This window comes from Xenopus laevis, chromosome 1L (assembly GCF_017654675.1).
Source record: "Xenopus laevis strain J_2021 chromosome 1L, Xenopus_laevis_v10.1, whole genome shotgun sequence".
Taxonomy (NCBI): domain Eukaryota; kingdom Metazoa; phylum Chordata; class Amphibia; order Anura; family Pipidae; genus Xenopus; species Xenopus laevis.
In genome coordinates this window covers 12,257,045-12,279,147 of record NC_054371.1, presented here as the reverse complement: position 1 = coordinate 12,279,147, position 22,103 = coordinate 12,257,045, and the positions used below count along the sequence as shown (strand labels likewise).

Here is a 22,103-nt window from a genome sequence, read left to right as displayed (position 1 = left end):
TTCCACTTCCTGCTGCCTCCTAGTCTCGCCCATCTGTTCCACTTCCTGCTGCCTCCTAGTCTCGCCCATCTGTTCCACTTCCTGCTGCCTCCTAGTCTCGCCCATCTGTTCCACTTCCTGCTGCCTCCTAGTCTCGCCCATCTGTTCCACTTCCTGCTGCCTCCTAGTCTCGCCCATCTGTTCCACTTCCTGCTGCCTCCTAGTCTCGCCCATCTGTTCCACTTCCTGCTGCCTCCTAGTCTCGCCCATCTGTTCCACTTCCTGCTATCTCCTTTGCCAGGCTGTGCAGGGGAACCGGCAGCACTCAAGTCACTGCACTGTAGGATAGGAACCAATCAGCAGCTAGGCTGACCTGAAAGGGGACTGAAGCCTGTCTTTCCTTGTGTGACTGCGGGGCTGTGATTGGCTGTCCCTCTCCTACTGTGCTTCCGGCAGGGACATAAGGACACGCCCACCCCTCATTTGAAACAGGTACAGGGACCATAGCAGATCTATGGCATATGCAACAAAGAGGCCAATGGAGTGGACTTACCTTGCAGTTTCTGATTTACCTTGGCTGCCATATCTGATTTTCCCTGGAAAGCCTTTCCCCTCTCCACCCACAGTCCTCCTCCTTCTGTGTTATAATGCGCTTACAAAAGAGTTTAGTAGTGGGAGTGTCTTAGGGGCAAGATGGTGTTGTATGTTGCAACTCGGGGGGTCCAGCTGGACAACAGATAAAAATGAGAAAGATCAGAAACAACCCCTAGGATGGCTTATAGCCTGTACACTGAGATACCATTACATTCTATCAGCATTATCTTATATCATCCTATTATTATTATCATCCTATAGTAGAACACAATGTTTTCTCATAGATCCTATAAAACTTCTTTAACTAATAATAGGGGCAACTTAGCCTGTGGCCAATCTGCCCAGCCATGACCAGACACCTACCAATACAGTTGAAACCTTACCCACTTTCTGGTAAGAGCCATCCCTTTAAAGTGCTATGTTTTGGGATTGTCAGGGCTAAAGGTGGCCATACACAGAGATCTGCTCGTCTGGCGAAGGATCCGCTCATTTGGCGATTTCGCCAAACTAATGGATCTCTCCCCAATGTGCCCACATTGAGGTGGGCAATTTCGGGCTGATCGGTTGGATCGCGGGACAGCATCAACGAATAGATGCGGCCCTACACATGGGCCAATAAGCTGCTGACTCGGTCTGTCTGCAGATTTTATTGGCCCGTGTATGGCCACCTTAAGTACCTAAACTGGAAAGTATAAATATCTGCAGTGGCGTAACTACCGAGGGAGCAGGGGGTGCGATTGGGCCAGGGCCCGCACCCCCTCAGGGCCCCCTGGCAGCTCGCGCCCCACTAATTCCGCCGGTTCCGGACGTACTGAAGGGGGTGGGGGGCCCAGCTGCAAGTCCCGCCCCCCTCTAGTTACGTTCTGTAGAAGTTATCATATTGTTTCTATTAGACAGTACAGTAAGAGGGTATTGCTTGTGGTGTGCAAAGAACTTTACTTCTCTTTATATTTGTATTTCTCTGTTTAGCTAATGAGCAAATACATAGACCAGGGCTGTCCAACTGGTGGTGTGGCCCGCGACCCCCCCTCATGTGGCCCCTTCACAGCAAAGTCTGCCTGCTGTATCTGTTTACTATATGTAAAATTTAAAAGGTATCACATTGTTTACACCTAAAATTCAGACTAATCCCCTGTATTGTTCACACCTGTGATCCCCCTGTATTATTCACACTTGTGACACCTCTATTGTTTATATCCTAAAGCCCCTGTACTGTTCTACCTGAGACCCAGACTGAAACTGCCCACATTGTTCTCCTGTTCACACTTTATACAAAATACTAATATGAGTGACATCATTGCCAGGACAGGCACAAGGTAGTTCGGCTCCCTAGGCAAGAGCTTCAATCAGTGCCCCCCTGTCCTGCATTACCATTTCCCATAAAGAGAGCAAGAAAGTGTACAACACTTTTTCATTTATATTACTGCCCCCTGTACCTGTACCAGTAAGCTCAGCAGCCCTCCATCATACAGCCCTCCTGCAGCCATCATATTGCCCCCAATCTTTGTGTCAGCAGCAGCCAAAAATAAATCTGATCACATCATATTGCCCCCAAGTATTTATGTACCTGTGCCAGCGCCCAGCCCAGCAGCAACAGCAAATATATGGGCCCCAAATCTGTACGTGGCTGTGCCAGCAGGAAGCTTCACACTTTACAGTAATAGAAAGAAAGTCTTCAGTTCAGTGTAACTGTGCAAGTCTGAGAGCAGCGAGAGTCACACCAAGCAGCCCCCCAGCTCTCTGCCTCTCTCTGTCACCCAACACATCAGTGACATCATTGACGCTTGTACGCACGTCGCGCTGCACCGCACAGAAGGAGATATTACTTGCCGGCAAGAGGGAGAAGGGGAAGGAGATGGATTCCACCCAACTGGGTGACCATGATTACTGAAACAAATTATTAAATAAATGCTTCAAAAAAAGTGCGCCCCTCAATGATGGCGCCCTAGACAGCCTCATACTCTGCCTACCCCTAGTTGCGGCGCTGATCCCTGCAGTGAGCACCAACCATTTGGTTTTTTGGTGTGCTATTAATGTGGATATGGTCTTGCGGTAACATGGGTGTGGTTTAAAGTGGGTGTGGTCTAAAAACAGGGCGTGGCTAACACTGGCTTCCGTTATCGGCCCTCCACAATGTAGATTACCTATGCTGCCATAGTTTTATGGGATCTCTCTGTACAGACTATGAGCAAATTTAGGGAACTGTTCCTGCTGAATTGTGCTTAGTATAGGGAATACCTATGCTGCCATAATTTTATGGGATCTCTCTGTACATACCATGAGCTGTTCCTGCTGAATTGTGCTTAATATAGGAGTAAAACACAACAGAAGGGTTGTGGTACATGATTAGGAAAGTCAGCCTAAAAGCAGACACACTAAGGCAGTGATCCCCAACCAGTATCTCATGAGTAACATGTTGCTCTCCAAACCCTTGGATGTTGCACCCAATGACCTCAAAGCAGGAGCTTATTTTTGAATTCCAGGCTTGGAGGCAAGTTTTGGTTGTATAAAAACCAGGTGCACTGCCAAATAGAGTCTCAATGTAGGTTGACAATCCACAAAGGGGCTACCAAATGGCCAATCACAGCCCTTATTTGGCACCCCAAGAACATTTTTCATGCTAGTGTTGCTCCCCAACTCCTTTTACTTCTGAATGTTGCTCACGGGTTCAAAAGGCTGGGGACCCCTGCACTAAGGAAAGGTTAAGGCTGCAGAATGAGCCAGTAACACAACAATACAGATGAAATGGAAAAAAATAATACCATAATGCATTCAGTGGCCTAATCCAGTTGGGCTCAGCAATCCCAAAGAAACGTGATAAAAAAGGTCCCAAGTAGGGTTGCCACCCAGCCGGTATTTAACCGGGCCAGCCGGAAAAACAGGTTTCAAGGCCGGTGCCGATATTGAAGAAATACAGACAATTACAAGGCCGGTAATATTCTGAGCAGCTTTACTGCTCCCTCCTCAAAATCCCCAGCTAAGCTTGCTGCGGCGCCTGGGACGTCACGGCGATTACGCGACGTTGGGACGTCACAACCGCACATGCAGCATTTAATGTACGGCTGAGAATATGACACAATTCACTAAAAAATGCAATAAACTACGACGGCGTCTGTAATGACCAGGTCAATATTTTATTGGCCCAAAGGTAAAAATGCTACTTTATGGTAATGTTGTTAAAGAGAAAGGGTAGGACTACATGGACGTTTTTTGGCGCGATCGGATGCACTGGGACAAAACGCAGGTGTCTAATCGCATGCGACGGAAATAAGGTAAGAGAGAAATATCGGATGAAGTCGCAGCGTTGATCCGTTGATCGCAACGCGGCACGACTGTCGGATGCAGACGCAGCGTGCAACGTCTGCATCAGCATCCAACAGTGGTGTCGTGTCGGATCAACGCTGCGACTTCATCCGACAATGCATTCACTTACCTTATCTCCGTCACATGCGATTTAAGGCTGTTTTGTCGCAGCGCGTCGGATCGTGCTGAAAATGTCAGTGTAGTCCTACCCTAAGATGGATAACTTTTTTTTCTCTCCTAAATGAGATGAACAGTAACTATATACAGGTTATATACAAGGCTCCCTGGGCTCCCGCCTTAAATACTATCAGTTACTGGGGCCCCACTATGTCACAGCAGCACTAGAACAAGTGGATGGAAAGCCCAAGGCAAAACAGATTCTGGTTTATTTCTCCTGTATTCGTCCATTCCCACTAGGGTTGCCACCTGGCTGGTATTTTAACGTCCTGGCCGGTAAAAATGATTGTTGATCCCAACAATAGGTAAAAAAGAAAAATATATAGGACGGTCAATGATATGATCCCAATGTTATTAATAGGGAATAAAGATAAATACAGTATATAGGAAGGTCAGTGATCCCAATGTTATTAATAGGGAATAAAGATAAATATATGGGAAGGTCAGTGATCCCAATGTTATTAATAGGAATAAAGATAAATATATAGGAAGGTCAGTGATCCCAATGTTATTAATAGGGAATAAAGATAAATATATGGGAAGGTCAGTGATCCCAATGTTATTAATAGGGAATAAAGATAAATATATAGGAAGGTCAGTGATCCCAATGTTATTAATAGGGAATAAAGATAAATATATAGGAAGGTCAGTGATCCCAATGTTATTAATAGGGAATAAAGATAAATATATAGGAAGGTCAGTGATCCCAATGTTATTAATAGGGAATAAAGATAAATATATAGGAAGGTCAGTGATCCCAATGTTATTAATAGGGAATAAAGATAAATATATGGGAAGGTCAGTGATCCCAATGTTATTAATAGGGAATAGAGATAAATATATAGGAAGGTCAGTGATCCCAATGTTATTAATAGGGAATAAAGATAAATATATAGGAAGGTCAGTGATCCCAATGTTATTAATAGGGAATAAAGATAAATATATAGGAAGGTCAGTGATCCCAATGTTATTAATAGGGAATAAAGATCAATATATGGGAAGGTCAGTGATCCCAATGTTATTAATAGGGAATAAAGATAAATATATGGGAAGGTCAGTGATCCCAATGTTATTAATAGGGAATAAAGATAAATATATAGGAAGGTCAGTGATCCCAATGTTATTAATAGGGAATAAAGATAAATATATAGGAAGGTCAGTGATCCCAATGTTATTAATAGGGAATAAAGATAAATATATAGGAAGGTCAGTGATCCCAATGTTATTAATAGGGAATAAAGATAAATATATAGGAAGGTCAGTGATCCCAATGTTATTAATAGGGAATAAAGATCAATATATGGGAAGGTCAGTGATCCCAATGTTATTAATAGGGAATAAAGATAAATATATAGGAAGGTCAGTGATCCCAATGTTATTAATAGGGAATAAAGATAAATATATAGGAAGGTCAGTGATCCCAATGTTATTAATAGGGAATAAAGATAAATATATAGGAAGGCCAGTGATCCCAATGTTATTAATAGGGAATAAAGATAAATATATAGGAAGGCCAGTGATCCCAATGTTATTAATAGGGAATAAAGATAAATATATAGGAAGGCCAGTGATCCCAATGTTATTAATAGGGAATAAAGATCAATATATGGGAAGGTCAGTGATCCCAATGTTATTAATAGGGAATAAAGATCAATATATAGGAAGGTCAGTGATCCCAATGTTATTAATAGGGAATAAAGAGAAATATATAGGAAGGTCAGTGATATGATCCCAATGTTATTAATAGGGAATAAAGATAAATATATAGGAAGGCCGGTATTTTGTTACATGTAAGGTGACAACTCTATCAGTCACTGATATGAAACACATTACACAAGTCTGGATATAAACTAGGCCCAGGCACAGAGACGATCCTGGCCCCTCCGCCGCCTGAGGCAGAAGTTGCTGCCATCCCCCTCCCCCGTGCGCTTATCTTTATGCGCCTGAGGGGGTCCAAGAGCGCCAGAGAGGGCCAATACGCTAGCTCAGTGCCTAATTGCGCTCTCAGCGCTAGAAAACTGGAAATTCGGCTCTTTAAGTACCAGGAGTGGCATTTTTGCAGTCCCTGGTACCTAGTGGGGCGCTGCTGCCAGAGGAGACAGCCTCAACTCACCTCATTGGCGAAGCGCCCCTGCCCAGGCATTACACAGAGGCCCAATAAATAGTGACTGTCTCTGGTTTCTTACAGCCCCACAATCTACAGATTTCCAGTCAGTGCCTGAATTACACAACTAAACTTATATCCCACTCTCCCCCACACAAATCATTATTTATATCAGTCCTGAAGCAAAGCCGTTTATTATACATCCCACATAAACAGAAAACCCCCAGTAATAATAAGGCGACTAATAAGAAACACTTCTCTTGCTACAGAAAATAACTGCGAGACTCAAAACTGCAGCACTGTCGTTTGCCCAAACCAAAAATGGATACGACGCACTTCTTCCGCCCATCTCTATGGTTATGCGCGGCAGAACGTCTCCAGCTTTACGTTCTGTTGCAAACAGGAAGTGTGTTTTCTCTATGGTTCCTGTGTGACGCTCCCGCTCTATGGTTATGCGTCCAGCTGCTTTGCTGGAGGGAGAGGCTGGGACCAGGAATAGGAACTTTGGTGTGTGTGTGAGAGAGGGGGAAAGTGCGCGGGAAGGGAGGCACAGCCGGGTGAGTGGAGTCAGGGCAGAGGTCAGTGGGTAGTTAGTGGTGGAGCGAATGTAAGTGGGTAGTAGTAGGGTCAGGTGAGGGGAGTAGTGAGTGGTTAGTAGTAGGGTCAGGTGAGGGGAGTAGTGAATGGTTAGTAGTAGGGTCAGGTGAGGTGAGTAGTGAGTGAGTATTAGTAGGGTCAGGTGAGGGGAGTAGTGATAGGGTCAGGTGAGTAGTGAGTGAGTAGTAGTAGGGTCAGGTGAGGTGAGTAGTGAGTGAGTGAGTAGTAGGGTCAGGTGAGTGTAACAGGGAAGGGCAAGTAAGGGCTATAGAGTGAGGAGCAGTATCTGGATTAGGAGGGGACAGGCCTGTGTCTGACTAAACAAACGGTTTATTGTCTATGGAACATTATTGTAGGGACTCAGTGGATGAGACATGCAGTGACTTTAGACATTTAATGTGAGTATAGTGAGTAAGTGTAAGTCTTAAAGCTCATTTATAGCTGAGAGAGAAGTGTGAGTGCAGGGGGTGTATGACTGTGTGTAGTGAGGGGACATCACATTCAGTACCCTGAGTATCTGGAGAGGGTAACTGACTCGGCAGCATCACAAGGATGTGGTTCATCTATGTCCTCAGCTGGCTGTCCCTGTTTGTTCAGGTGGCCTTTGTCACTCTGGCCATTGGTGAGTCTCCCTTCCATCACTTGTTTATCAGGAATGACTTTACTATCTGTGTAACACCCACTACTGTATCTCCTCTGTGCTCATATTCATGTTGTCGTTGGTTCTGATGCACTTGCTTTCTTGTTATTACAAACTGCTCTATAAATGACGGTTAGCTGAAAATGTCACCCGTGTGCCCAGCTGAACTTATAACAACAATGTCATAAGGTGTCTGGGAAGGAACATTAGTTGGATCGTATGAGGCCCTAAACAGTAATGGTGTAAGATTTTGGTGTAAAAGAAAAGCAGCCACTGAAATGTATTGGTACCGTTAAAACGGTGGGACTGGGGGATCTCATACTTGGTAATAAAGTGTGAGATAAGGGGCAGAGTTTGGCTCCTGTGTGTTGTCTATTTTAGAGCAGAGACAAACGTGGAGATTCGGGCAGATTAGTCACCAGGCGACAAACCGTCTCTTCTTCGGTTGACTAGTCGTCTGGCGACAATCCGTCTCTTCTTCAGTTGACTAATCTCCTAGCAATGCCTTCGGCTAAAATCTAAATCGCCGAGCAACTAAACCTCCACATGTGTCTCTGCCCTTACTATTGAGCGCTGTTCTTAGATCTAACAGGCAGCCATTATCTTTTGTCTGGTTACCTTCACATTGTTCTGTTGTTAGGCTACTGGGGGGAGGGGGGGTATGTCACTCCAACTTGCAGTAAAGAGTTATGGTGGCCATAGACGCAAAGATGTCGCCAAACTAGAATCTTTCCCCAATATGCCATTAACGAGCATGGTTATATCGGGGGTAATCTGAACGTTAGGCCGTATGCGAACGATCCGATTACGATGCGCAATGGCGGGATCGGTCGGGTAAAAATCAAACCTGTCCGATCAACCAAACGAATCTCCACGTTTGTCTCTGCTCTAAAATAGACAACACACAGGAGCCAAACTCTGCCCCTCGATTCGTACGATAGGATCTGTGTGTCTATGGCCAGGTTTACTGAAGTTTATCAGAGCACAAGTCACATGACTGGAAGCAGCTGGGAAACTGATAATATGTCTAGCCCCATGTCAGATTTCAAAATTAAATATAAAAAAAACTGCATGCTCTTTTGAGAAATGGATTTCAGTGCAGAATTCTGCTGGATCAGCACTATTAACTGATGCGTTTTAACAGAAATATTTTTTCCCATAACAGTATCACTTTAAGAAAAAGAGTCGGCCAAGGTAATATTACCCATCTCAATAGGCTAATGCCAAAGGTTATCTACCAGCTTAGATATTTGTTGTTGAATTTGCTTAAAGTAATTGGGCCCGACTGCTGCACCACATCTTCCTGTTGCTGATCCAGTCCATATAGATAAAGGGATGGGGACCTATTAGGCCTCTTTGTACTTGAAATTCCAAAACCTGTTTTGAATCCCAGGCCTGGATGGAACCAAGTTTTACAAAGGCCAGGCATTAGTTAGAAGCAGTAGAACAGAAACAGATGTTCGATAGAAGAAGCTGCACTCTCATGACGAATATAAAATCTATCCTGCCACTCCCCTGAGTGCATCACATTACTAGCAGTGTCTCAAGAACAGCTTTACAAAAATCACAGAATGTATCACAGGAATCCATGAAACACAGCAAGGTAAAGGGCATTGGCTTTTCATGTTACACCCAAATAACAGTAAGTACTGCTTGCTCCATGTACATAAACTGGCCCAGAACACACAGCAGCGTAAAAGATTGTGGCCTTGTCATGTCAGATAATTGCAGGGAGTCCTCCATCTGCTTTTAAACTACAACTATTGAACTCGCTACCAACCATCATCATGTAGTGTTATCACCCAGTGGTAACCCAAATTAGACCACAGTCTCCGAGAGCATCAAGCAGCGTTTGCATGAGATAAGGAGCACAGTTTGCTTTGTCAGACTAAATGGCAGTATCAAGATAGGCGGCAGCTAGGAGAAATGCACTGGGAATTGTGCTTGTAACAGCAGCCCTGTACCAAAATACAACTGTGATCTACATGGAGGAACCTGGGCATTGGCAAATTTATAAAACCCTCATTATTACCACTGAATTTTCCTTCTGCTAATTGGTGTCTCTGTACATTCAGTGGTTGAAGCAGGAGAAACAGCCTGTCTCACTTCTGCATCCCCTTTCAAGGCTAATTTCCTCATTCACTGCCTTAGATTCTTTTGGCTTCATTATTGTCATCAGTCTCAAGACACTGTCCATCCAGGCTGACTAATGAAACTGGCTCCTAGTGGTCGATCTGACCGGGTCCCCCCCATGATTCCCAAGAATGATCAAATTCTAGCACTTCTGTTACGTGCTAGATATGGGAATGGATCCTGTATCCAATCAAACGGTTGCACTTCTTCATCGTTATCTTCCAAACTGCCTAGCCACCCTCCTATTGGCTAATCTCTGTAAATCTGTGTTTAATTGGCTGAATAGTAATTTCAGAGGATAGACAGGCAGTCGCAGTCTATATTCATACACTAAACAAGTTTTTATTGTGAGTTTAATAGTTTCTGAACTGTTCTTTTCAGTGGGGCTGTATAAATCTGTGCCAGAATGCTCTGTCAATATGGACTCTGTAGCTTTTTGAAGGTAAAAGCTTCTTTAAATATGAACAATGTGCTGCCAGTAACATATTCATGGTCATAAAACAGCCTTATCCCAATCTTTTTATTCTCTGTATTGGGCTGTCTGTCCCGGCTGAAGAGTAAGGAGCAATATCCAAAGTCCTCAGGCTGCATTAACACCTTTTAATCACTCGGCCTATAGATACTCATACTAAGAGACACGTAAGCCGTTTGCTTTAAGGATGAAACTAAAAAGCTTTAACTTGCAGTAAGGAAAATAAAAACAACTTGTTCTACAATGAAACCTCGATTTTATGTACCCTGATTTTAAGTTTTTCCACATTTTAAATTTTTTTTATTTGTGGACCCACCAATTTCATTGGGTGCATTTCCCTGGTTTTAAGTAATGTTTTCCTGGATTTTACGTCAAAATTTTGTCCTGATGTTCCCAAAAACTGCTTGCTATGAATGTTATCATTTGTGAGATAAAGAGGTTTAAAATACTAAGCAGATATTTTGCCATGGTTCTGCCTGTAAATGGTCAATTATAATTAGTCTGCCCCTTAAAGGGATACTGTCATGGGAAAAAATGTTATTTTCAAAATGAATCAGTTAATAGTGCTGCTCCAGCAGAATTCTGCACTGAAATCCATTTCTCAAAAGAGTAAACAGATTTTTTTATATTCAATTTTGAAATCTGACATGGGGCTAGACATATTGTCAATTTCCCTGCTACCCCCAGTCATGTGACTTGTGCTCTGATAAACTTCAATCACTCTTTACTGCTGTACTGCAAGTTGGAGTGATATCACCCCCTCCCTTCCCCCCCCAGCAGCCAAACAAAAGAACAATGGGAAGGTAACCAGATAACAGATCCCTAACACAAGATAACAGCTGCCTGGTAGATCTAAGAACAACACTCAATAGTAAAAACCCATGTCCCACTGAGACACATTCAGTTGCATTGAGAAGGAAAAACAGCAGCCTGCCAGAAAGCATTTCTCTCCTAAAGTGCAGGCACAAGTCACATGACCAGGGGCAGCTGGGAAATTGACAATATGTCTAGCCCCATGTCAGATTTCAAAATTGAATATAAAAAAATCTGTTCTTTTGAGAAATGGATTTCAGTGCAGAATTCTGCTGGAGCAGCACTATTAACTGATTGATTTTGAAAAAAAACCTTTTTTTCCCATGACAGTATCCCTTTAAGGTGGCCATAGACGTAGAGATCCGCTCGTTTGGAGATGTCGCCAAATGAGCGGATCTCTCCCTGATATGACCACATTGAAGTGGGCGATACCGGGCTGATCATAACGGATCCGATACGAGCGGTCGGATTGCTGGGCCGCATAAATGCACAGATGCGGCTGCGATCTGACCGGATTTTTTTAACCTGCCCAATTGTGATCTGGCCGACTTTCAGCCAGATATCGATCAGGGAAGCCCGTCGGGTGGCCCCACACACTGGCCAAAAAACTGCCGACTTGGTCTGTCGGCAGCTTTTATTGGCCGCTGTATGGGGGCCCTTATACAGTCCTGCACCAATCACTTATTGCTGTAGGTTGTGTATGTGACTGACAGAGAGTCTTGCACCCCCCATAGTGTAATATTAACACTGCAACACATTTCCCTGGTTTTACATTTTCCCAGATTTTACATAATTTTTTCCCGGTCCCCTGAAAAACGTAAAATGGAGGTTTTACTGTATTACACCGGGGGTGTATGATAGACAATAATACAGACTTTAGTTCTACATTTTCTATCCTTCCCCTTTCCCGGACAACAAAGAATCTGCCATCTTTCTCCAGTCCAATGTCTGATGGAGTTAATCGCATTTCTCATTGACACTAATGAGGATTACAACACAAAGCCCACTGGGTGCAAAACAGAAGCAGCAACATTAGCATAAGTTCCATCTTTATTTGTTGTCTTCTGAAAAGAAAGTGCCCTGGGGGAGTGCTTTCCTGTTGTATCCCTGCTGGCCAGGTTAACATAAAAGAGGATCCTTGATCAATTCAGTCACCAAAGAGGTTGGCCGAATCCGTTTGATCTGAATATTTCACCCCCAGGATTAGGAAGGAGTCTCAGGCTGAACATAGTTCAGGTGCAGGTAATATATTGTGGGTTAATTTACTCCCATTACAACCCACCACAGCTCACCTGTTCCCTGAATCCATTCCCTAACAAAATATAATATATTTTCTGTTCAGCTGAATGTTTATTGAGTAAAATTGTCTTGTTTCTTCATAGAAAGGCAATAACATATGACGTATTGATCTCCTCCTGGGTTCTCATTACTGAGTGGTGCCTCTCTGTTATGCTTAATGAGCATTAAAGGGGTGGTTCGCCTTAAGGTTAACTATTAGTATGTTATAGAATGGCCAAATCTAATAAACTTTTCAAATGGTCTTCATTATTTATTTTTTATAGTTTTGTTTTGTTTTATTATTTGCCTTTTTCTTCAAACTCTTTTCAGCTTTCAAATGAGGGTCACTGACCCCCTCTAAAAATCAAATGCTCTGTAAGGCTAAGGGGTTAATTTAAGAAAATACAGGTATGGGATCTGTTATCTGGAAACCCGTTATCCAGAAAGCTCTTAATTACAGAAAGGCCTTCTCCCATAGACTTCATTTTATCTTAATAATCCACATTTTTAAAAAGAATTTCCTTTTTCTCTGTACAGGTATGGGACCTATTATAATGCTCGGGACCTGGTGCTTTCCGGATAACAGGTCTTTCTGTAATTTGGATCTTCATAAATCTACAAGAAAATCCTGTAAACATGAAATAAACCCAATAGGCTGATTTTGCTTCCAATAAGGATTAATTATATCTTAGTTGGGATCAAGTATAGGAAACTGTTTTATTATCACACAGAAAAATTTAAAAACATTTTGGATTATCTGGATAAAATGGAGTTTATTGGCCTTTACGTAATTTGGAACTTTCTAGATAACGGGTTTCTGGATAACGGGTCCCTTACCTGTAATAATTAAACAGTAGCTTGTACTTGATCCCAACTAAGATATAATTAATCCTTATTGGAGGCAAAACCAGCCTATTGGGTTTATTTCATGTTTACATGATTTTCTAGTAGACTTAAGGTATGAAGATCCAAATTATGGAAAAACCGCAGGTCCTAATCATTCTGGATAACAGGTCCCATACCTGTACTTGAAAAACTCGGATAAAAATGGATTCACCAAGTTCAGGGTTAACAACCCAAAAATGCAAATTTATCGAGTTGTTAGTAGGAAAAAACTTGAACCGCTTAAATTGATTGAGTTTTTGGGCAAATCCCTCAGAAAAAAGCTAGAACATCATGAAGTCTATTAACATCTTCAAATGGTTCAAGGGACCTCTGCCATTGCAATTTTTATTGCTCATCTTTCTATTCAGGCCTCTCCTATTCATATTCCAGTCTCTTATTGAAATAATGCATGGTTGCTAGGGGAATTTGGACCCTAGCAACCAGCTTGCTGAAATGTCAAATTGTAGAGCTGCTGAATAAAAAGCTAAATAAATCAAAAACCACAAATAAATTTTTTTTTGTCTCAGAATATCAATCTCTACATCATACTAAAAGTTAACTCCAAAGTGAACAACCCCTTTAAAGAAGAAGGCAAGCTACCGAAGCAGTTAATTGGCAATAGATTAGCCACAAAAGTGTAAGATAGAACTCTATATTTATTCTGTAGAATACTTTACCATACCAGAGTAAACAGTTCTAGAAGATCTCTCTGTTTGTTTAGGATAGCAGCTGCCATATTAGCTTGGTGTGACATCACTTCATTCCTGAGTCTCTCACTCATAGCTCTGAGCTCAGATTACAACAGGGAGGGGGATAGGAAGGGGGGAACGAGAAGCAAACTGAGCATGTTCAAGCCCTAGCCCTGGAGGTTTAAACTGAAAACAGGAAGTCTGATACAGAAGCCCATGAGTACACAATAGAAGGAAAGAAATGTGATGTTTCTTTTGACAGAGGACTCAGAGCAACATTACTTTGAGGATTTACTGGTATATTTATATAGACCTTTCTGATAAAGCTTACCTAATTTTTGCCTTTCCTTCTCCTTTAATTATTCTCTTTGAAGCTGCGACAGCCCCCAAAACCATTTGAGGTTAACTGTTCCATAGAAATTCAAATAGATATAAAACGTATTTGTTCTAGTTCAGCTCAAGCTGGAGACCTGTTCTATGCTCTGCTGTTTGGGTTAAAATTAAAACTGTCCCCCCCTCTTCCAGCTGCCGGACTGTACTACTTGGCAGAACTAATAGAGGAATACACAGTAGCCACCAGCAGGATCATAAAGTACATGATATGGGTAAGTTTCATGATATTCATTAATGGATCAGTCTTACTCCCAACTGTCTGATTGTGTTGCAACTGTCTACAACGAATCTGGCCTGAGTTGCACAATACTAGCACCTGTCACTCAACTGTAACTCACAGCTTAACACTACAATTTTGTCTTTTCTACAGTTTTCTACAGGGGTGCTCATCTGCCTCTACTTGTTTGAGAAATTCCCAACCATTATGATTGCAGTCGGGCTCTTCACTAACGTAGTGTACTTTGGCTTGCTGCAGACCTTTCCTTTCATTATGCTCACATCCCCCAACTTCATATTATCCTGTGGTAAGTAGCCCTACTCACATAGGCTGTGGACTCTCATATCCATGAGACAACCTAACTACAATAAAGGCTTAGTTCGACTTGTTATGAATGGTATTATCAGGGATAATGTACCCCCTACTGTAAATTATAAGGATATTATAAGTCACTGAGGGGTTGTTCTGTGACCATATAAAGGCACAAGGCTGCAGGCTGAGTTATACAGGGAACTCTGAGTATCACTCATGTATTATAAGGGATAATGTACCCCCTGCTGTAAATGATAAGGATATTAGAAGTCACTGAGGGGTTGTTCTGTGACCATATAAAGACACAAGGCACAAGGCTGAGTTATACAGGGAACTCTGAGTATCACTCATGTATTATAAGGGATAATGTACCCCCTACTGTAAATGATAAGGATATTAGAAGTCACTGAGGGGTTGTTCTGTGACCATATAAAGGCACAAGGCTGCAGGCTGAGTTATACAGGGAACTCTGAGTATCACTCATGTATTATAAGGGATAATGTACCCCCTACTGTAAATGATAAGGATATTAGAAGTCACTGAGGGGTTGTTCTGTGACCATATAAAGACACAAGGCTGCAGGCTGAGTTATACAGGGAACTCTGAGTATCACTCATGTATTATAAGGGATAATGTACCCCCTACTGTAAATGATAAGGATATTAGAAGTCACTGAGGGGTTGTTCTGTGACCATATAAAGACACAAGGCTACAGGCTGAGTTATACAGGGAACTCTGAGTATCACTCATGTATTATAAGGGATAATGTACCCCCTACTGTAAATGATAAGGATATTAGAAGTCACTGAGGGGTTGTTCTGTGACCATATAAAGACACAAGGCTGCAGGCTGAGTTATACAGGGAACTCTGAGTATCACTCATGTATTATAAGGGATAATGTACCCCCTACTGTAAATGATAAGGATATTAGAAGTCACTGAGGGGTTGTTCTGTGACCATATAAAGACACAAGGCTACAGGCTGAGTTATACAGGGAACTCTGAGTATCACTCATGTATTATAAGGGATAATGTACCCCCTACTGTAAATGATAAGGATATTAGAAGTCACTGAGGGGTTGTTCTGTGACCATATAAAGGCACAAGGCTGCAGGCTGAGTTATACAGGGAACTCTGAGTATCACTCATGTATTATAAGGGATAATGTACCCCCTACTGTAAATGATAAGGATATTAGAAGTCACTGAGGGGTTGTTCTGTGACCATATAAAGGCACAAGGCTACAGGCTGAGTTATACAGGGAACTCTGAGTATCACTCATGTATTATAAGGGATAATGTACCCCTACTGTAAATGATAAGGATATTAGAAGTCACTGAGGGGTTGTTCTGTGACCATATAAAGACACAAGGCTGCAGGCTGAGTTATACAGGGAACTCTGAGTATCACTCATGTATTATAAGGGATAATGTACCCCCTACTGTAAATGATAAGGATATTAGAAGTCACTGAGGGGTTGTTCTGTGACCATATAAAGACACAAGGCTGCAGGCTGAGTTATACAGGAAACTCTAATACATCACTTACATACATCTATTGAGAGTAACAGGAGCCATTTCTCCAGCCTGATATGAAAGGAATAGTGGTGCCATGTGGTGTCCAGCTACCCACTTTATATAGTTCAGTATCTGCACAGCTGAGAGCAATATCGGGGCAGATAAATGCACATGTTGAAAGTCTGCACCGTCACGCTAGGGTTACTCTTGTTATACATTATACCTTAAATTTACTGGTCAAAAATGTACAAAGATTTGTTTGAGATGGATCCGAGGCATTTGCCTGTCACAGCTAAACCCATAATGTCTCCTGACAGTTCTCGTGGTGCTGAATCACTACTTGGCTTTCCAGCACTTCGCTGAGGAATATTACCCATTCTCAGAGGTAGGTAACAACATTGAGTACAAATGCATAATAATAAGCTTAGAATAATATATTCATCTGTTACAAACTCTTCCATTTAATTTAACTTTTCGTATGTTATAGATTGGCCATTTCTAAGCAACTTTTCAATTGTTTTTTATTGTTGGGAGAGATCCCATTATTCCCCTGTACTAAGCACAATTCAGCAGGAACAGTCCCTAAGTTTGCTTATAGTCTGTACAGAGAGATCCCATAAAACTATGGCAGCATAGGTATTCCCCTGTACTAAGCACAATTCAGCAGGAACAGTCCGCTAAGTTTGTTCATAGTCTGTACAGAGAGATCCCATAAAACTATGGCAGTATAGGCATTCAGCAGTAAATCTAAGGCTATAGTGGCCTTTTAATGTAAATCCATGCTTCTTTATGCATAACCTTTAGTATGTATTTATTGAGTGTTAAAGGGAATTTATGCAATCTCTCCACATTATTTCAGATGTCCTGGACAGGGCACTTAAAGCTCAGGAAAGGATTTATTTCTAATCTGTTAAGGACACTGACTGACACCATTAGACTGGCAGTTTGTCTTTATTCCCTGGTCAGGCTGGGCCAGTTCCGCTTTAGCATCTATTGCAGCTGATTAATGATAAGTATAATAAATTCAACCGGCACTCAGGTCAAAAATCAAGCAGGAACAAACCCTTGCTGAGTTTATTTGCAAGGTGCAACGTTTCGGGGTAAACCCCTATGTCAAAAGTTCAGCTTTCTGATTGATAGGAGGACAAAAGACAATGGAGCTTTGTGCAAGGCAGAATCTGCAGGAAATATATCGGGGAAATAATGATACGACCACTTGTTCTCTGCTTGTGCTTTTCAGGTCCTCGCTTATTTCACCTTCTGTCTGTGGCTTGTTCCATTTTCCTTCTTTGTTTCCTTGTCTGCTGGAGAGAACGTTCTCCCCTCCACAATTCAGCAAGGTGGTAAGTCCCGCAAATATTTATCTGACCATGTTTGCCACATCGAAATAAGAACTCCCACCTATATAAACGGATAGATGCTAAGTTTACATCCTCAGAGTTCCATGACCTGCTTACAAACAATCGGCCTTCGGCCTCTTGTTTTTATATGGTCATGAAATTCCTCGGTAACTTATAATATCCTTATATTTTACAAGAGAGGGTACTTTATTCACTAAATAAACGATAGTGACATCATCAGTTATAAACGGTGGGTAGTGATGTCATTTTTGTCACGACTCACTAAAACTTGTCATGGAACTCCTCGTGACTTATAATATCCTTATATTTTACAATAGGGGGTACTTACTTACTTACACACACACACTCACACTCTCTCTTAAAGAAAACAATATGGCACCTCCCATCTGTATGCATAAATATACAGAGAAGAAAGTTTTCTGTCATACCCTCTTTGATTTCCCCACTGTTCTGTATGTTCCTTTTGCTGCTACTAATATTATATTTGCATTCTCTTTTCCACAGATGATGTTGTGTCCAACTATTTTACCAAGGGCAAGAGAGGAAAGCGCTCAGGGATCCTGGTTATCTTCTCTTTCATCAAGGAGGCCATCTTGCCGAGCAGGCAGAAGATCTACTGAGCCTACTAAACCTGTGACAACTGACTGTGCTAGATCACTTTAAATAAGAGCGAAAACACTTTAAATAAGAGCGAAAACAAAGATGGAACCTGGGTTTGCACAGAGCAGAAAGCTGTTGCCCAAAGGAAGCTCACGGGCGAGAGAGACGTTAAGATGGGACATCATATTTCTGGATTGGTTACAGGGAGGGGTTTCTCCAGCTATGATCTGATGGACTGAGTTGTCCAGTTGTGATTGGATATCCAGTCACTGACTCCTCCCACTGATAATGTTTAAGCAACCAATGTGTGCTACTATGCTAACCCCATGTGAATATCCAATAGGAAATACAACATAAAATGCCACGGGTAGCCTTTTGTACGAAAAAAACAAACAAACCCGAAGTTCTGCATTTATTTTAACACAGTTGATGTAGTGCCAACAGAGAAGCCTATATTTACATGATCATGTATGGAAGATTGGCCTGTATAGCCACCACCTGTGTAGAGATTAAATATATGTGTCATTATCAGTGCTCTCCTTGGAGGGTTAATTGTTGCCAATAATTGTGCTCTAGCCCAATTAAATACATGTTTTCTGATATATATCCATAGGGAATATATATATAGATATATATATTTATATAGATATATATATATATATAGATAGATAGATAGATAGATATAGATATATAGATATATATATATATATATATAGATATAGATATATATATATATATATATCAGAACACATAGCATTACTATGCAACTTGGCACCGATATTTTATGTTAAGAGAGTGGAAGCAGGAGCCTTATTCTAATAGTGATGTCCTTAGAAAAAGAATGTGGCTGTAAATGCTGTATTTTTTATCCTGGAGTTCAGCAGCCCTATAACAGTAATGATCCAAGCCTTCAAAGTTATCCATAGAAGCTTCCCATCTTTTGTGTCACCGGCACTGCACATGCTCAGCCTTGTATTATGATAGATAATGATGATAGATAAAGGGCCCTGTAGGGCTTGAGCTCACACAGAACCCCAAAACATATTTATTGACACTAGAGACAAATGTCACTGGTGATGTTGCCCATAGCAACCAATAAGGTTGTTGTTTTCTAACTTGTAGGTGACTGTTTCAATCTAATTGCTGACTAATTGCTATGGTTAACAGCACCAGTGATGTTTCTCACTAATGTTAATAAATATGTTTAGACTTATTTTTGTTGAGCTTTTGTTCTTCTTGAACGTGAGAGTTTGATTGTATAAACTGTGTCCATTCATTCATCTTATAGAATAACGTCATTGGCCAGAGTCACAACCCACCAATTAAAGCCATTGGCTGCACCCCACACTTTACCCTCTCCTTTCCATAATTGACATTGGTCTCTCCCTGGCATAAAACACCTCCTGTAACTGATGCTGAGGAGGTTAGGGGTTATTTATTAAAGGTCCAGTTGTGTTTTCAAGGGTAGTTTCACTAAAAAAACTAAAAATTTTCAAGGAATAAAACCTAAAAAATTTTTAGGGAAAAAAAAAACTAAAATTGTTTGAGGATTTATTATAGCCCGAAGCTGCTAAAATTAGAAAATACTCCAGCTAAAACCCGTTGAGGTCGTGTAGAAGTCAATGGCAGCTGTCCCTTTAACCATATGAAGTTTTTTTTTTGCTGTCATGAATTTCAGGTTTCAGGTTACGTTGGTTTGCGCTTGAAAACACAATAAATTTGAGATTTTTTTAGCCTATAATTCAAAGTTTTTTCCCCAATTGCATTCAATTGAGTTTTTACATTCAGATTTTTTCATAAAAAAAGCAAACATCCGAGTTGTGATTTAATTTGAGGTAGGAAAAAACCTCACAAACTCTATCTTTGATAAATAACCGCCTGACTATTGAGGCAAGATACATATATTTTGTTGTTCTTGCAATGTTACCGTTGAACATGTGACACATATAGGTGCAGATTTGGGGGTGCAAGGTCGGCCCAGACAAAAGCAAGGTAACCTTCATATGAGATGCAGCACATTCACTTCTTTGCTGTAAATTTAATTCTCCATAGCTGTGTTCCACTTATTCTTCTCTCTGTTATGTTGTTCATTAAAGTAGAACTAAACCCTAAAAATGTATATGGCTAAAAATGCCATATTTTATATATATATATTGAACTTATTGCACGAGGCTAAAGTTTCAGATTGTCAATAGAAGCAATGATCCAGGACTTCAAACTTGTCACAGGGGGTCACCATCTTGGAAAGTGTCTGTGACACTCACATGCTCAGTGGGCTCTGATTGGCTGTTGAGAAGCTAAGCTTAGGGCTCGTCACTAATTATCCAGCAGAAAATGAGCTTCCCTGGCTGTAATATAAGCTGATGCTACAGGTTTGCTGATTATTAAATTCTGATGCTAATTGCACTGGTTTCTGTGCTGCCATGTAGTAATTATGTGTATTAATTACTAATCAGCCTTATATTGTGACATTTCTATTCTATGTGTACTGTATATTGTGAGTGGCTCCCTAAGCTCAGTAAGTGACAGCAGCACAGAGCATGTGAATCAGTGAATCAGCAGAAAAGAAGATGGGGAGCTACTGGGGCATCTTTGGAGACACAGATCTTTACTGCTAAAGGGCTGTGGTTGCCTTGGGCTGGTACAGAAGCACAAAACATCATGTACAACATTTCTACCTACTTCTTTAGTTAGGCTTTAGTTCTCCTTTAAATTAGTAAAATAAAAAAAGAATAAGAAGCGGTTCAGGTGATAAATGTTAAACCTTTATAGGTAAATCTGTTGTCGACTACCTATAACCCCCCCAGCCTGGGCAGTGCACAAAATACCCTTCGTTTCCCATTAGATTTTTTTATAAAAATAATGATATTGTAAAGAACCCCCCCAAATATTCTATAAATCTGGTCTCATTTTCACTATTGTACCTTTGCTTTCCTACACGGGTTTCCTTTCTCTACTTCCTTGCCTTGTGACCTTGTGCCCTCATCTTCGTGCAATTTACACTTGAGGGTTTGTGTATAGGTCACACAGGCTTAAAAGCTATACCATCACCATTGACATTCGAGATCAGTACAGACAGCTGGAAATCAATAGCAGGTAGAGCTGAGGAGAGAGCCACTATCCTGTCTCCCCGATGCATTGTGCAGTGACACCAGGCACATGTAAGTACAAGTGATGTCTGACATCAGGATGGGGAGCTGCCAGCGAGACTTAATGTGGGATCTTGTCAATAAAGTGAAAATTGCTCAGCTTGCACCTACTATTCATGTTGGCAGGTCTCGCTCTTTGACATTTCCTTCTGGCCGTTCACATTGAAATAATATTCCTGATGCTGAAATATTGATAGTTTAATTGCCACTGGCTTGGCATTAGGCACACTAGAATTAGCAGGGGGAGGTTAAGTGGATGATAGAGAGGTCACAGAAAGAGTTACGGGTGGGAAGAATCAAGTTGGGCCTTAATTGGCTGGGCTTCCTTTGCTTGTAACAAGGTTACAGATAAGTAGAAACATTGGGGTAACAGTCATCCTGCTATAGTTCCAGGGGTACCCAGGACACAAATAAGCACTCACCCCAAATCTCCCCCTAACTGACCTTCAGACTGGGCCCCCTTAGCTCATAACAAGGTTACAGATAAGTAGAAACATTGGGGTAACAGTCACCCTGCTATAGTTCCAGGGGTACCCAGGACACAAATAAGCACTCACCCCAAATCTCCCCCTAACTGACCTTCAGACTGGGCCCCCTTAGCTCATAACAAGGTTACAGATATATAGAAACATTGGGGTAACAGTCACCCTGCTATAGTTCCAGGGGTACCCAGGGTACAAATAAGCACTCACCCCAAATCTCCCCCTAACTGACCTTCAGACTGGGCCCCCTTAGCTCATAACAAGGTTACAGATATATAGAAACATTGGGGTAACAGTCACCCTGCTATAGTTCCAGGGGTACCCAGGGTACAAATAATCATCCCAAGTCTCCCCCTAACTGGCCTTCAGGCTGGGCCCCCTTGTAGATGGCATGGAGAAAGCCTCAGT

General features: G+C 41.6%; 1 protein-coding gene across 3 annotated transcripts; it reads left to right on the top strand.

Moving 5' to 3' along the window:
- Window positions 1-6,578: 6,578 nt before the first annotated feature.
- On the top strand, window positions 6,579-18,592 carry tex261.L (testis expressed 261 L homeolog). 3 transcript variants are annotated; one of them, XM_041587018.1, is made up of 7 exons: window positions 6,579-6,824; window positions 6,897-7,376; window positions 14,190-14,269; window positions 14,428-14,581; window positions 16,421-16,488; window positions 17,344-17,446; window positions 17,969-18,592. In XM_041587018.1, the coding sequence occupies exons 2-7, from the start codon at window positions 7,307-7,309 to the stop codon at window positions 18,082-18,084; spliced, it is 591 nt and encodes a 196-aa protein (XP_041442952.1). In that variant the 5' UTR covers window positions 6,579-6,824; window positions 6,897-7,306; the 3' UTR covers window positions 18,085-18,592. The 3 variants fall into 3 exon arrangements, with proteins under 3 accessions (XP_041442952.1, XP_018082631.1, XP_041442946.1); XM_018227142.2 differs by having other exon boundaries at window positions 6,579-6,865; window positions 6,922-7,376; XM_041587012.1 differs by having other exon boundaries at window positions 6,579-7,376.
- Window positions 18,593-22,103: the final 3,511 nt, after the last annotated feature.